Below are 16,503 nucleotides of genomic sequence, written 5' to 3' on the forward strand. Positions count from 1 at the left end.
AAAGATTAACCAAGTTCATATTGTTGGGAAGCAAAGTAATGCATTGCTGTTAGTTTTTTTTTTTAGAAATTTTTGTAATGATTTCTTATATGTAAAAGTAACTTGCATTAATAAGATTTATTTAAATAATTCTTATACATAATTTTGTTTACATTTTGATTATAAAATGTTGTTTCACCAAGTTGATTTTTTGATCATCAGGGAATGCACAAGTTTTAATTAAAACACTCAATTTTTTATACAACCTGAAGGAAAATGCTAGATGGGCATTTTTATATTTTAAGCATAAAGTACCAAATACTAAATACACAAGAAGCTTGAAATGAGCTTCTGCACTTGATGATGCACAGTTTTATCTGTTGTAGTTAGAAGATATCAGAACTAAGAACAGACATCAGCTCTTCTTAAGATCTATAACATAAAAACACAGAAAAATGTTTTCAACAGTCAATAGACTGTTTTCTTTGAACGAACAACTTTTTTTCTTTCAAAGTATATGTTAGCTACTACAGCAAAATGTTAGTTACTTTAGCATTCTTGCTTAGAATGCTAATGTAACTATCTTGTTGCTGTATGAAATGTTCTAAGATATTGTTAAGCCATTATTTTTTCAGCATAATATAGACATTATGTGATCAAGTGCTCTTTAAAGTGTTTATTTTGTCTTGGTGGCCAAATATTAACACCTAGATCTAAATATCTATCTGATAAGGAGCTTGAAATGCAGCATTGGATTTGTGCAAACAAGATTAAAATGAAGAATTATTTAATAAAATTTTATCTTGAAAGCCATTTAAGCTCCTTTTTTTTTAATATGGGCATTTGGTCTGTGTTTAGTTGCTTATTATGTTCTGATTGCCTATTTTTTTGTTGTCTTATTCTCAGTTACTTTCTGTTATTCACTTGCACTTGTGTATGATTGCAGTAGATCAAGCATCAAATTTTTTTTAGGGCAACAATAAAACATATTTTGTTTGTAAGAGTAAATTAATACAGATGTAATATTACTACACTTGTTAATTACTTGTAATAATTATTTTTATTGAAAAGTAACTCATAGCAATCAATAACATTTTGAAATAAATACTATATAAGGTAATAGCTCTAACACTTAAAATAACTGTTTATTTTTTCTGAAAGATGAAATATATGTTATTAGTAGAATCAAAAGTTGAAAGTTTATAAAGTACATCAAAGGCTGGGCTCTTCCTAACAATTATTTAAGATTTTCTTACTTTTAAGACAGATAAAAACCTCTCTAGTGTTTTGTTTTGTAAGTTGTTTTGTATAATCTTTAGTATATTGTTCACAATATTGTTTTGTTGAGTTTATTTGATTTCTTTATTTGGTTAATCTTCTTTAATGAGTAAAAAAAACCTTAATTTTCATAGGTTAATTCAAATGTGTACTGTCAGTAGCTCAGAAGACCAATCGTCAAAACGAAATTCTGAATGGATACGTGCATTGCGATCAATACGTGTTTTGAGGCCACTAAAACTAGTTTCAGGAATACCAAGTATTCTTAACATTGAAATTTTATTTTAAGAATTTTTATTTTTATTATTATCTGTCTTACTATTATTGTTGGATTTATGTTTTATTGGGTTAGTTAACTTTTTGCATAGGTTTGTTAAGCTTTTGTAATTTTTGTTTTTCATGTCTTTAGTTACTTCAATAAAATTTATTTTTTCTGTTTTTCAGGTTTGCAAATCCTTATGAAATCATTATTTCGTGCCATGGTTCCACTGTTACAAATTCTTCTTCTTGTTTTGTTTGTTATTGTTATTTATTCTATAGTTGGATTAGAGTTGTTAAGAGGAAGATACCACTATACATGCTTTAACACTACCTACCCTGGTGATCCTAATGGAACATGTAGGAGTTCAAAAATTTTCATTCATTTGCTTATTGCGAAATAAATTTTACAAGTTAAATTTTTAGTTTCTTTATTGAAATTTATAAAAAACTTTATCAACGATATAAATCATATGTAAAAAAAAAAGGTACTTGATAAAGTTAAACTTTATACTGTCTTTTGTGTTACTGTTCTGTGTTAAAGTTCTTATTTAACATTTTTTAATGATGACTTTGATTAAATATTTTAGTTTTTTTGGAAAGAGTGGCATATCTGTACACATTCTATGCACATAGATTTAGTAAATAAAAAGTATGTTTTTATTTTTAAATTTAAATAATACTAGGTTTTATTTTATAGTGAAAATATCTTTTGATAATCCAAGGCCCTCACCTTGCGACAATGGTAGTGGATGGGGTAGGAAGTGCATTAACGGAACCCAATTGTGTCGAAGAGCAGAACCACATGAATGGAGCGGACCAAATTCAGGGATCACAAGTTTTGACAACATATTTCTTGCAATGTTGACTGTCTTTCAATGTATTACATTAGAAAGCTGGACAGAAGTTTTGTTTCTGGTTTGAATATTTTAATAATAAGCATATTTCAATCTTGCTTTTTTGGTTTAACACAAAAATTTCAATCTTTTTAGCAGAAGAAGTGAAAGGAAATATATTAATGTTCTTCATTTTTATTGGTTTAACTTCAATTTTGAAATTTAGATTTAAACTGCAATAAATAGTTTTTAAACTTTTAAATTAAATAACTTAAGTAAAACAATAAATGGTTAAATTTGACAATAGTTAGATCTATTACCTAGAAAATGTTATGGTGTTTATAAAATACTTCATATTGTAGATAAAAAAAGGGAAATCTTTTCAATCTTACATTTTTGGCGTAAAATTTTGTTAAAATAGAAATTTGAATGAATATCTTTGAAGAATCCACAACTGATCCATTGAGGAAAATATTCAGTAAACTCAGACATAGGTCCTCAAAATGTTCTCTAAATGTTAATGTTAAGAAATTTTTATTATTGTTTTATTGGGACTTGGTTTTATATTTATTAATTTTTATTTATTTTATTTTATTTACTTAATTTTATTTTAGAAATATTATTTTTATTATTGTTGAGTTGGTGTAGACTTTATTTACCTTAATGTAAAATGTAAAATGTGACAGTTACTTTATGGATGTTGATGAATTACAAAGCAGTTAAAAATGTTTTTGTCTTTCATTAAGTAGAATTTGACTAATGAATTAATGTCAAATTCTACTTAATAAAAGTCAAAAACATTTTTAACTGCTTTGAATTTTATAGACATGCTTGAAAATTTTACAGACTTAATTCTGAATTAAATAAAAAAAGTTTAATTACTAAATAAATTATTTAATTTTTAATAGGAACATTAAGCTTTTGGAGATGAAAAGAGGGATTTGTAATATCAATCACTTGAGCTGTTTATAGCAGTTTTAATCATTGTAATAAGATTTTCTTTTCTTTAACATTACTTTAGACCATGGATTCACGGGACAGTAAAATGCCAGTTTTAACTTGGGCAGCATTTATTATATTGATTGTTATTGGATCTTTTTTTATGCTAAACCTGGTTCTTGGAGTTCTTAGCGGGTATTTAAAATCTTAAATTTTGTTAAAATTTTTATAACTAATCCTCTAAGAATTATGTAAATCAGTAAATGGATTTCTTTTTTTTATTATTCTATCTTTTCTTCTTCTGCTTGTAAAGAGTTATGAAGCAAAGTTATATTGTTAAGGTTAAAATCTAATTTCTAGTGAGTTTGCAAAAGAGAGAGAGCGTGTAGAAAATAGAAAATCTTTTTTAAAGCTACGCAAACAAAAGCTTATGGATCGTCAATATGAAAATTATAAAGAATGGATTGAAAAAGCTGGTTAGTTTCTTTTTGCACATTCTTTATTCTCATCAATAATTTGAGACTTTTATATTTTTTATTTTACCCTTAGAAGAGATTCTAAACCGTGAAGAAGATGAGGAAAATGAAGAAGTTGAACATGACTTAAAGAATGTTATGGTGAATAAGTATAACGAACTTGACAATGGTATAAAACTTTAATCATTTGTCATTTATTTGGATTTTATTTTTCTTAAACTTTCTCTGCTAGTTTCTTGTCCACTATTTTGCAGAACTGTGAAAGTTTTAATTAATCTATTACAGATACTGGATGTAAGGACATGTCAAAAAAAACATTAACTGGGAAGAGAAGTAAACTTGTTATTGAAAAGTAAGTGCATTAAGGTTTCATTACTATTGCTATAATGAAACAATTTAAAATTGTTTAAAAAATGTTTTCACATAATTGAAAAAAAGTTTTTAACAAAAACTTTAAAAATTTATTATATTATAGGCATACTTTTTTGATATAACTTAATGTTTTATGTGATTTATAGTGCAGTTTTTTTAGGTTAGGACAAATGAATGAAAAAAGTAAAACATTTAACTTTCATTTAATTCAGAATAAACTTTTAATTTAATACATTATGGTTTAAATACATTATGGCTACTACCTTGACTAAAAACCTCTTGGTAAAATAAGATCCCTTGTTTAAAAAATTCATTGTCATTTATCACTAAAGTCACTTGTTTCATTCTAGCCAACAATTTTACAATTTTCTTAATTATTTGTAAATTTCAGGTGGAGACATATTTAAGAAAAATACTTTCAAATAATTTTAGCTAAACTTCTTTTTATTAAGCATTTATTTTCATTTACAAAATACTTTCTCAGCGTGTACTTTTGCTACTAACAAAAATAGTTTTATTAACAAGTAACTTGTAAAGAAACTTTTTTATAGATTTTATCAATAATTGTAAAGCTAAAATCTTACATTGTTTAAAAAAATTAAGTTTTTTTGTAGAAATGCTGCTTTATTGCTTTTTGTAAAAACCCCATAACAAACCCATACAGTAAGAATTTAAATATTTTATTGCCATATATTTCTTACCGTATTGGGCAAACTTATGTCTTCAAGACATCTCAAAAAAATATTTTTGTATTTTTCACTGCAGAAAATGTAAAATTTCATACATTTAAAAAACTTGGACTTAAGTTTTTCTTCATCAAATAAATCCTGTAGTAAAATCTGGTTACCTTTTCCTGTTTAAATTGAGAATTTTAATAGTAAAGATAATGCTTTTATAAAGTTATTTCTTTTAATAGGAAACAAGGTTTTTTACATAAGTATGAGAAAAAAATCCGTGGTTGTATTCGTAACATTATAAAAAGCAAGGCATTTTACTGGGCTGTTTTGCTTTTGGTTTTTCTAAATACTATATCAATTGCCTGTACACACTATAAGCAAAGTGTTCAGCTGACAAATGTGCTGGGTATGCCATTTTTTAACTTTAATTTTTTATCATTCTACTGGTATTTTGTCTTAGATTCTTTTTTTTTACAAGTAAGTTTTCCTTTACGATAATATCACTCTGATTTAACCTTAGAAACTACTGAGTCAGTTTTTACAGCGTTGTTTTTTATGGAAATGTTAGTTCGCTCTTATGGGATTGGTATGCGAGCATTCTTTAAGTCATCTTTCAATAGATTTGATTTTGTTGTAAGATTTAAATTTTTGTTTCTTTCCTTTTTGTTTTTTTTTTATATGTGAAATAAAGTTCTTGTAGTTTTAATGAATTTATTTTATGTTAAATGGAAAAAAGTGGTTGCCAGTAATAGCAATTACGTTGATGATCAACAAGATTGTGTATTTGTGTTTGCATTGTGTAGCTAATAAATATTCTTAAAAACCTAACTTTTTTTCCACATCCAATACTTTGAAATGTTTAACAAAAACTTTTTTTTTGACAGCACATTTAATGTAGATATTCAAAATGTTTTCTGAGATTAGTTTTTAATTCTATTTTTTAACAAAAACTTTAAAAAAAAAGATCAATTAATTTAAAAATAAAGTTTTGCAGTTAAAGACAATTTAGTGTAAGAAATAGCAATCTAAAATTTGATATGAAAACAAGATTCAAGCTTGAGCATATTGTTCAGCCTATAATGGAATTTTGTTCCTTTCTTTTTAAGGTTGTTTGGTTAAGCACTGCTGACCTAGCATACAAGCGGATTTATAATTCAAGTAGTATTGGAATTAGTGTTTTACGATCCATAAGACTACTTCGAATTTTTAAATTAACAAGGTGCATATCTTTTTAAAAAAGTTTTTTTTCCAAATTAGTTATTTGTCAGAAAACATTTATTTCTTTTTATCTAGATAAACGTTTATAAAGATTAACTGCTAAATATGGTCAATTGATAGAATAATAACTTTTGTTTAGATTCTGGAGTTCAATGGAGAATATGATATCATCATTAATGAACTCGATTAGATCAATCTTGAGCTTAATTTTGCTTCTTCTTTTGTTTATCTTTATATTTGCTCTTCTTGGTATGCAATTGTTTGGTGGGCAGTAAGTGATATAAGTTTTTAAAAGTTGTATATAATAAAGTTTTGACATGCATTGTACATACCACTTTGATTTGACTTTTAGATTTCATGCATCACGAAGAATACCAGGCTCTCGCACTAATTTTGATAGTTTTCCAAAGGCAATGTTAGCAGTTTTCCAGGTAAAAAAGATTTAGCATTTTAAGTAATAAGTAATCTGGCCACTACTTTAAGTGTGATAAGTAACAGCAGTAATAAATAATTCATGTTTATTTTTATTTAGATTTAGCTTGTATTAGAATAGTTTGGAAATAATATACAAGAATTTTTAAAAAAGATATATTTTTATCATTTCTTACATTTTTTAATGTCTCATGGCATTAATCTAGTATTAATCTCCTTATGTTAGATTATGACAGGAGAAAGCTGGAATACAGTAATGTATCAAGGTATTACAGCATTTAATGGACCAAAGTCAGTGTCTGGCATGGTGGTATCACTGTATTTTGTTGCCCTTGTTATAATAGGGAACTGTATCTTTTTGAATAAAGGATTTACAAAAGTTAAACTTTAAGTACTTGCTATTTTTGTATAGTTCTTTTTCTAGCCAATTTTCTAACCAATAAAGATTAAATTTTAGTAGAAGAAATAGTTGCTGATTATTTAAAAATTTTCTAAGAAGTTTTCTTATACCATATATATTTTCTTAATAAAATGCAGATACATTGCTAAATGTATTTTTAGCAATTGCTGTAGACAATTTAGCAAACGCTCAGGTGCTTGCAAAAGATGCAGAAGAGGAAAAACAACGTGAAGAGGATCAAAAAAAAGCAGTAACTGCAATGTATGCCCAGCCGACTGAACCCTCTGCTGTGAGCAAATGGGGAAAAGTCCGATCTATACCAAAAATAATAGCGTTTACAAAAAAAGCTAAAGAAGTTGATGAATCAAATCCTTTTAAAGGCTATCATTATCGAAAAAGACCACTAAGGTAAGAATATTTTCTTTTAAATAATGATAAAATTTTTACCATAAAAATTTTTTTAGCAATTTTGATAAAATAATTTGTATTGTTTACTATTGCTTGCTATTTTGCAAATTAATTTGCAAATTATTTTGTCAAAATTGCTAAAAAAAATATTATATATATATATATATATATATTGTAAAAAAAATATTTTAGACTTAAAAATTGTATTATAATTGTAATTAGCTGTTGCTCTTGATCTTTGTAGTGTTGAAATTTATGATAAGAAATTAATTTTTTTAGAGCAGTCAGTGAATCTGAAGCTCAAGCAGTAAGCTCATTTCAAAATTTTTACATTATCATCATATAAATTTAAATCAAATCATATTACAATCATTAGTTGTTAGGAGTGCTTGCATTTTAAATGCTACAAATGCACAATTTTGAAATATTATTTTTAAAATATTGGTGAATATGAGTTTTCAAAACTTGATGAAATGCTATCACAAGTTTAATTTTTTTTGTATAGTTTTTGTAATATACTGTGGCAGTTAAAGAAAGATGACCAATTCTGCATATTATCATTCTATATTACACTTCACTTTATAACTTTAAACTTTACTCATAAAAGTTGACAAAGAATTGTAAAAGATGGTTGTAAGATAGCCTGATCATAAAAAAATTCAAAATTAACTTTAGTATTCTGAAAAAATGGTAGAAAGCTTTAGAGTTGTTTGGAACCTTGTCATTCAGACTATCTTCAAGCTTTAATATTCAGAATCTTAGCAAAAAAAGATTTACTAAGCATCAGCATTTTGACTTTCTATTAAAAAATAAATAATAACAAATAAAGTACAAACTTTTATATCAATCATTTGAAATAAAATGAATTTAAGTTATAAGATTCCAGAAAAAAATTAGCATATCTCATATTCATTAAATTATTTTGTAACAACCTTTCAAGATATTCCTCAGAGTTGCTATTCTATTAAAAATCTTTTAAACTTGCTTTTCAAAGATATCAAATTTTGTATGAATATACAGTGGCGAGCAAAATAATAGGTGCGAACCAAAAAACTAACAAATACGAGAATATCTTTGAAACAAATAAAATAAAAATTTGAATTTTTATTAGAACTTTTATTTTATTACATAAATAAACAGAAATTAATAAATATTAAGTTATTAAATATATATAATATATTTTAATTTAAAAAAAATAAATTCCACACCGAGCAAAATAATAGGTGTAAAATAAAAAATGAAGATGGAGGTCAATAGGGTTGCAAATTATTAATATTTTGTTGCATACCCTTTATTTTTTAATACTTCCGTGCATCTTGACGGCATTGAATCCACTAGTTTTCTGCAAACTTCTACAGGAATGCTGTACCAAGCCTCCTGGAGCATCATCCACAGTTCATTTCTATTTTTTGGATTTTGTCCTGAAATTTTAAGTTTTAACTGGCTCCATAAATTTTCAATAGGATTTAGATCCGGTGACTGAGGTGGCCATTCTAAAACTTTTACATTATTGGTCGTAAACCACTCTTTCGCAACTTTGGATGTATGTTTTGGGTCGCAGTCCTGTTGGAAATGCCAAATTATCGGCATATTTTCTTCGGCAAATGGCAACATGACATTATTTAGTATGTCTACGTATGTATATTGGGTCATAATATCTTTGATCCAAAAAAGTGGCCCCACACCGTACCAGGAAAAGCAACCCCACACCATTATATTTCCTCCGCCGTGTTTCACTGTTTTCGCAGTGAAGCGAGGTGAAAGTTCTTGCTTTGATGGTCTTCTTACATACTGTTTTCCATCAGAATTAAATAAATTAATCTTAGTTTCATCACTCCACAAAATATTACGCCATTTTTTGGTCATATCTGGTCCCCGCCAAGCAATATGAATTTTTGCAAATATTTTTCTTTTCATAATGTTCTTTCTACCAAGTAATGGTACTTTCCTCGGAGTTCGAGCTGGCAACTTACTTTCTAAAAGCCTTCTTCTAACTGTCCAAACACTAATATTTTCATTAATTTCATTAAAAATTTTTGTTGCTGGCTTGAATGGGTCTTTTTTTGAAATAATTGTAATGTGATCATCCGTACGCTGACACGTTTTGCGTGGTCTTCCTCTATTCTCACGTGATTTTTCTGGTTTTAAGGCATTTGTAACTTTATTTTGAGAACATCCCATCGTAACTGAAATTTCCTTGTAAGTTTTTCCTTGTTTTCTTAAATTTCTAATAAGTTTTCTTTCTATCGCTGTGCAATGTTTTCCTCGTCCCATTTTATATCTAATTCTAATTCAATACAAATATGAAATGTTATTATTTTATATAAGTTGTATAAATATTGACCTTACCTTTATATCAACAACAAATAAAAATAATAAAATGTTTTTAATCTTACAGCAAACAGGTTAAAATAAGCACACACCTATTATTTTGCTCCACCAAATTTGTAGGTTAAATATATAAATAGGGTATTCCCCTCATAAATTTGTAAGAAATTGGAAATATACTGCTCTCTGTTATAATAAAATAAGCATAGCTTGTGTAGCAATCAGTTCCTAGATGTCACTTTATAAAATATACTGTAAAATGTCAATTTAAGTGAAATTTATTATTCACACCTATTATTTTGCTCGCCACTGTAGACTTGTACACCCAAACTTATTTAAAAAGTTTGACTTATTTTAAATGACTGATATAGAAATTTGTACTTTATTTGTTATTATTTGTTGTTAAAAGAAAAACCAAAATCTGATGCTTAAAAGTTGTTAAAAGAAAAGTTACTAAGATAAAAAATTCCAATTAAAGAATTTTTCATGATGAATATCAGAGCTGATTAAAATTGTTGTTAATCAATGTGATTTGTGCAAATTGTATTTCTTGAAGAATTAAAGTGATTTAATCTTAATTTTTTAAGATTTAATTGTTTTAAATATTAATTAATAGACACTCAAGTTTTTTGTTACTACATCTCAACAGGGACCTCACATTTGAGGGAGGCATAAAATGCTTCATTTTATACAATAACTTTAGAACTTGCTATGTATTTTGAATTTATTTCTCCATTTGTGGGTTTTTTGAAATTGATTTTAAACCTTCAAAATTCTTTTTTGTTAAAATTTCTATAGTTGAACTTTACCAATTTGTTGTTAGGCCAGATTGTTGTTAGACCAATCTCAGTATTTCAATTATTTTTACATTAGTTCACAGTTTGAAGCTCACAGATAAAAAAATTGGTTGTTAATCAGGTGACCCACCTGTTAATTCAATAAAAACTTTTTAAATGTAGATTATAGTTTGTGCTGGATATCTTGAACAATATTATACAATAAAGAAATCTTGTGAACACCATGAAACTTTAGACTGATTTGTTAAAAGCGGTATAAAAAGCTCAAAAAGTTAAATAATAAGTTCATTTTGTAAAAAGTTTAAAAAAATAAGTTCATTTTGTAATGTAATGGTTTTAAATGCAAATGAACAAATGTTTATATAATTTTGGTAAGGTTTTATAACAATCCTTTTATGTTAAGTATATTTTAATGAAAGATAAGTGGTCAAAATGATTTTTAAAATTGGTTCCTTTGGCTAAAAAAGATAAATTGATTACATCACAAATTTTAAAATTCTTAAATATATATATAAAAAAGAATAAAACTTGCAAAAGTCTTGTTAAAACACTTAATGTTTTTTTTTCTGAATTTTCTTGTTCATAACTTTTAATTTGTGTACAAAATTTAGTTTGTATTTAATTTTTTGTAAATTTAATTTATAATTTTGTTATGAGGGTGATAATTTAAGAAACGCAATGTTGAGAGCACATAGCAAGTTCATTAGCCTTGATCAAAGCAATGGACAGACAGAGAGACGGAAGCCTTTTCTTCCATATCAAAAGTCATTTGATGAGCAACTTTTAGAGGTTCCTATAGTTCCAGATTCTCCACATTTGCGGCCACCTATAGGCAGCCTACTTGTCAATTTTGTTAAACCACCATTTTCAGAATGTTCTGATTCCCAGTCTTCTACTCCAATACGTATGATAATTTACTTACTGCATTCATTTCAATTGTTTTACAAATTTTGTAGGGTTGTGTGAATAAAGTTTTTTTATTTCATTTTTCTAATTAAAATTCTTGCAGATACAAGTGATAGTCAACTTTTAAACTCATGGAAAGTTTTAAAGCGTCGTAATTTGCATTCAAAGAAAGTTCTTAATGCAAGATCATTGTTATTATTTTCTCCTTCTAACAGGTTGGTTATTATTTAGCTGCTGTTAATTTATAATTGTTTTTACTTTAAGCAAAATCCTTGAAAATACTACCTTTATACATCAGTTCCGTCCAGTTTTTTAACTTTTGTTGGTGGCATTTTAAATTTTGAATTATTTAAAATTAATTGATCTTGAAAATCTCAAATAACAAGTTAATTGAGATTTTTAAGATCAATCAATTAGTTTTATTTACAGGTTATTTTAGGAGTTTGTTTTTTTTTGTAAATTTCTCAATAGATTAAGAACTGGTTGCCATGCTGTTGTCACATGGCAGCACTTTGAACATATTATGCTGTTCTTTATTATCCTAAGTTGCATTTTTCTTGCTCTGGAAAATCCGTTATGTGATTTTAATGATGCAGGGTGTAAGCAAAATCTGGTAAATTATTTGAATTCATAATTGAATTTTTTTTTTTTTCATTTTCTTTTCTTCTTTTTTTTTAAACTTCATCTGATATGTAATTATATATCTTTATTTTCTTATTTATTTTATTAGGTTCTGCTGTATGCTGACATTGCTATAATTTCAATTTTCACACTAGAAATAGCAGCCAAAGTGAGTTGATTGTTAAACTGATAAAAATTGAAGGTTTCTTCATAATTTCAATTGGTTTTTTATTACTTTTAGCTTATTGATCAAGGTGGTTTTGCACACAAAGGATCGTACCTCCGTGATTGGTGGAACATTATTGACTCACTAGTTGTTGCATGTAATATAGCTGCTAATCTTATGGCGTAAGATGCTCAATTTTTACTCCTTTACAAATGAAATTCTAAATGCTGTCATAGAGCATTTTCATTTTTCTTTAAGTATTTTTTATGTGTTTAAGTTTTTTACTGAGATAAATCCTAAAGATATATTAAAAAAAACTACATTAAGAATCTGTAGAAATAAATGTTAAGTTACAAAATTACCTAATTTTGTATTTTGCAATATTAGTTATTTTTTGTTATAAAATGTTTTTAAAATTTATAAAATTTATATAAAATTTATTTTAAAAATGTCTACATAATAAAGAGTCTAATGATGGCTGAGAAAAAATATTTTTTTAAACTCTTTATATACTATGCAAATGAGTTAATAACATTTTTCTTATTTCTTTCTACATCCTCAATAGCAATCACATTTTTGTATTGTTTCTTTTTTAAACAACACTTAATTTTTAGGGTTTTAACAACAAAAATATAAAAATATAAATATATAAGGTGTCTTAATCAGCCTTATGTCTGTGCTGGTTAAGGCACAATGAAGGTATGAATGAGACATGGAAATAAATTTTATTTAAACTAGCTATTGAGATTTAAGTTGTTATAGTTAAACTTGAATATAGTCTTTGTCTCAAACAACTAGACTACTAAATTATTGGCTTCAATCAATAAACATTAAACAAAACTGTAAAACAATAGCTGTCCTATAGTCAATTCAAATTTTAATGAGTAGGTTGGTTTACACAAAAATATGAAATTAGCAAGATTGATGGAGACATAAATTTATTACATGTGAGTTGATTGGTTGAGACATCTACAACTGTGATTAGTGCAGATAGTGCTCAAGTTGTTCACATTTTTATTCATAACTGCTTTGAATGTATTAAAATACATACACAATTAAACACACAAAATAAACTTGATGGCAAGTTTAATAATTGCAATAAAAAATTTGTGAAAATTCAAAAAAATATTGATAACTTATTTTTGTGTTCAAAAACTGGTTTTTAACAAATTTCTCAACAGAACAATTTCTAGATGTATAATAAAAGATTAGAGCTGTATAATAATAGATTAGAGACACATTAATTGCACAGCAGTAATATGTAAATAAAACATTTTAAATAGTTCTGGTGTCTCATTCATCTTCAATGTCTCCTACTATAAATATTTTTTACTCTGTATTGTTTTTATTAAAAACATTGTTTTATTGAGGACCTAGTGATGGATGTAAATTTCAAACAAAACTCCTTCTGTTTATTTTCTTTAAAATATTAAACAGTTTTTTTTTTAATTGAAATTTTAATTTATTTAAAATAAGACACTTAAGACTTTAAATACACTTTCAACAAAATTATTTTTCCACTAAATTTTATCATTTCAGTAAATATCTCTTTAAGCTATTTTACATTATTTAACTACTTTAAATTCAATAAAAACTTGGAGGAACAAAAATTGGAATAGCTTACTGTGTGTCTATTTTACTTAAAACTTCACAAGACTTGTTCCGTTTAACTCTATTGTCACTTAGTGATTTCAGATAATAATCTATTCGAGCATAGCGTTCACTTTTTTCTTCTATATTCTTTTGAGTGATTGATTGCTGTTCATTAGAGTCTTCTATATCAGAAACTAATGAACTTATTGAAGTAAAAGGAGTCATCTGTGGTGTAAGTTGCTGATTGAGAAAGTAGTCTGTTAGAGGCAACAGTGAGTTTATTAAAGATGAACTTTCAAGTGAACTATTTTTATTTTCTTTTTCTAAGAATTCATTTTTATCTACAGCATCAAGTGAACTTTGTCGTTTAATGATCTTTATGGGTGAATTTTTGTACAAGATTTTTCTTTCTTGGATGTCAAGTTTTGGTATTACGTTTCTCTCTTTTGTCTCGTTGTTTCTGGTATCACTGATACTTTTAAATGCTAAAAATGAAAATTGAAATGCTAGTTTATAAAATTGTAAAATTTATAGCTAGCTGCACTTGTAAAATAGTTTTTAAATATTAGGCATTCTGCAATCTTTTATAAACACATATATATTCATATGCAAACATATTTATAGAAATATTTATACAAATAGTACCTTCTTCATTCATGTTTTTATTTGGTTGCAAATCAGTTTGAGATGCAATCTTTGAGATTTGTTTTATGATTTTAACTTTGTACTTATACTACTATCACTTTTTAGTTTATAAAATGATCAAGATTATCAAGTATTTTATTCACATCATCCTTTCTTTTGAAATTTTTCTTTTAAATTATTTATATTGCTTTCACAATAAATGCATGATAATATGTAAAATATATTAAAAATATATATATATATAAAATGTAAAAAAATGAATTTTTCAGTAATGTTGTTTTAAATTATAAACATGAAAAAAAAAACTGATTAAATACAAGGTAAAAATACCAACAACGAAAAAAAAGATTTAAAATGAAATTTGTTCATTTTAAATGTGCAAATTCTGTTTTTGTGCAAAATTTAGTTTAAAATGTTTTATAGCATATAAATATTTTAAACTTAATATTTTATGGGTTATTATAACACATGTTAATTTAATTATTAAGACAGCTGGGTACCCCTATAGCTGCTTATAAATTTAACAATCCAAAAATTTATTTTCATGCATAATTTAAATGGTTATCTGGTTTCAATTTTAATATAAATAGAGAATGTTTTAAAGAGACAAGATATATATAAGACAAAAAAAAAGTTTTTAAATAGATAAGGTTTGGTGAAAAAGAACTCATAAATCATAATTAGATATAATGGATAAAAAGTGAAAAAGAATTATAGATTTTATAGATTTAAAATAGAAAGATTTTATAACCAAGAACTAATTTTTCAATATTCAAAAAACAGAAAAATACATACATATATATATATATATATATATATATATATATATATATATATATATATATATATATATATATATATATATATATATATATATATATATATATATATATATATATATATATATAAGTGAGATAAAAGGTTTGACAAAAACTTTGATTTTCTTTTTGCTGATGGAAAAAAATTCAACAAATTTAGTTTTAATGAAATTTTAAAAAAAAAATTTTTTTACTATACTTATATTAGTAAATATTATATAATTAACTTAACTTAACATTTTCATAGGAATATAATTGCAAATTTATATATATATATATAAATTTGTGTGTATGTATGTATAAAATCATGTGTAGTTGAAAAATAGAGTAAAACATTCATATATGTAGTTGGAAAGTACAGTTGCACATACACTAAAAAATCCAATATAATTAAAAAAAGGTTTTTGCAGTATGTTTTTTTTTTTCTTTTTGGTTTTTAATCAACATTTTTATAAATGTTTTTATTAAAATGTTTATAAAAAGTATAAAAGTTGCAGCTAAAATTTAAATTTATTTTTAAATAGACTACACAATCTGAAATATAAAAAATCAGTTGGTGATTCTACTGTTAAAGGTTTGCGAATACTTCGTGTGTTAAGAACTCTACGTGTTGTAAACAAAATCCATGACCTGAAGGTAGAAAATAAGTTTTTATATCTGTATAAATAAATAAGTAAACAACACAAATACATGAACAAAAATTGTGTTTCTATGAATTGTGTTTCTATTAATTGTGTTTCTATTAATTGTGTTTCTATTAATTGTGTTTCTATTAATTGTGTTTCTATTAGTTAGTTTTCCAATGTGTGGTGTTCTCTTTGAAGAGAGTACTTAACATCATCATCATTACTATGTTATGTTTGTTTATGTTTGCTGTTATTGGCAACCATTTGTTTCAGGTGCTCAAACACTTTTATGGGTTGTATGGTATTTATTCTCAATTTATATTGTGTAAATTTAGTATTAAAAACAAAAATTTTAATATTCTTTTTCTATATAACTATATAAAATTTATCTAATAGTTATTTTGAAAGAGTAGCAGTTGTATTGTCTTCTTATTATATATATTATTTTAATTTTTCTATTTCTTTTAGGGAAAGTTTCACTACTGTACAGACAATTCAAAGTTGACTCAGGAAGAATGCCAGTAATGTTTTGTTAGTTATGACCAAAAGTTTTAATTATTTACTTATTGAATATAAAAAAAAAGAATATTCTGTTTTAAAGGTTTTCATTTCTTTACAGGGGAGAATTTTTATATGTTCACACTCCACTTCAAAACCCTCAGAACTATACTGTAAGTTTTGGTTTCAAGTATTTAAATTCAACTCTAGTTTACATACTTTTATTATATTT

At 25.6% G+C, this 16,503-nt stretch overlaps 2 protein-coding genes across 19 annotated transcripts in view; one reads left to right on the plus strand and one right to left on the minus strand.

Annotated features, from left to right (window-relative positions):
• The window catches only part of LOC145187073 (voltage-dependent L-type calcium channel subunit alpha-1D-like), a 45,048-nt gene that overhangs the window by 9,878 nt on the left and 18,667 nt on the right, over positions 1–16,503 (plus strand). For 14 of the 18 annotated variants that reach the window (XR_016454813.1, XM_090095269.1, XM_090095271.1 and 11 more), the window contains 24 exons: positions 1,392–1,516; positions 1,702–1,875; positions 2,216–2,433; positions 3,373–3,485; positions 3,651–3,766; positions 3,840–3,935; positions 4,052–4,118; positions 5,055–5,221; positions 5,336–5,448; positions 5,922–6,034; positions 6,173–6,304; positions 6,386–6,464; positions 6,692–6,815; positions 7,003–7,273; positions 7,553–7,580; positions 11,056–11,302; positions 11,408–11,519; positions 11,776–11,917; positions 12,035–12,094; positions 12,167–12,273; positions 15,672–15,783; positions 15,939–16,046; positions 16,242–16,294; positions 16,393–16,444. Coding sequence is in view for 16 of the 18 variants with exons in the window: in XM_090095269.1 (XP_089951395.1) it covers positions 1,392–1,516; positions 1,702–1,875; positions 2,216–2,433; positions 3,373–3,485; positions 3,651–3,766; positions 3,840–3,935; positions 4,052–4,118; positions 5,055–5,221; positions 5,336–5,448; positions 5,922–6,034; positions 6,173–6,304; positions 6,386–6,464; positions 6,692–6,815; positions 7,003–7,273; positions 7,553–7,580; positions 11,056–11,302; positions 11,408–11,519; positions 11,776–11,917; positions 12,035–12,094; positions 12,167–12,273; positions 15,672–15,783; positions 15,939–16,046; positions 16,242–16,294; positions 16,393–16,444 (2,929 nt within the window). In the remaining 2 variants the exon portion in view is untranslated. Of the gene's footprint in view, positions 1–1,391; positions 1,517–1,701; positions 1,876–2,215; positions 2,434–3,372; positions 3,486–3,650; positions 3,767–3,839; positions 3,936–4,051; positions 4,119–5,054; positions 5,222–5,335; positions 5,449–5,921; positions 6,035–6,172; positions 6,305–6,385; positions 6,465–6,691; positions 6,816–7,002; positions 7,274–7,552; positions 7,581–11,055; positions 11,303–11,407; positions 11,520–11,775; positions 11,918–12,034; positions 12,095–12,166; positions 12,274–15,671; positions 15,784–15,938; positions 16,047–16,241; positions 16,295–16,392; positions 16,445–16,503 lie in introns of those variants that run through there. The other 4 variants (XR_016454814.1, XM_090095274.1, XM_090095272.1 and 1 more) reach the window with 4 other exon arrangements.
• LOC145187074 (uncharacterized) lies at positions 13,555–14,500 on the minus strand. The gene is made up of 2 exons (XM_080063385.2): positions 14,330–14,500; positions 13,555–14,169 (listed from the first exon to the last, which is right to left on the minus strand). The coding sequence occupies exons 1-2, from the start codon at positions 14,340–14,342 to the stop codon at positions 13,712–13,714; spliced, it is 471 nt and encodes a 156-aa protein (XP_079919511.2). The 5' UTR covers positions 14,343–14,500; the 3' UTR covers positions 13,555–13,711.

This window comes from Hydra viridissima, unplaced genomic scaffold (assembly GCF_058129835.1).
Source record: "Hydra viridissima isolate aposymbiotic clone 2 unplaced genomic scaffold, HvirCarnegie_v1 scaffold_8, whole genome shotgun sequence".
NCBI lineage: Eukaryota > Metazoa > Cnidaria > Hydrozoa > Anthoathecata > Hydridae > Hydra > Hydra viridissima.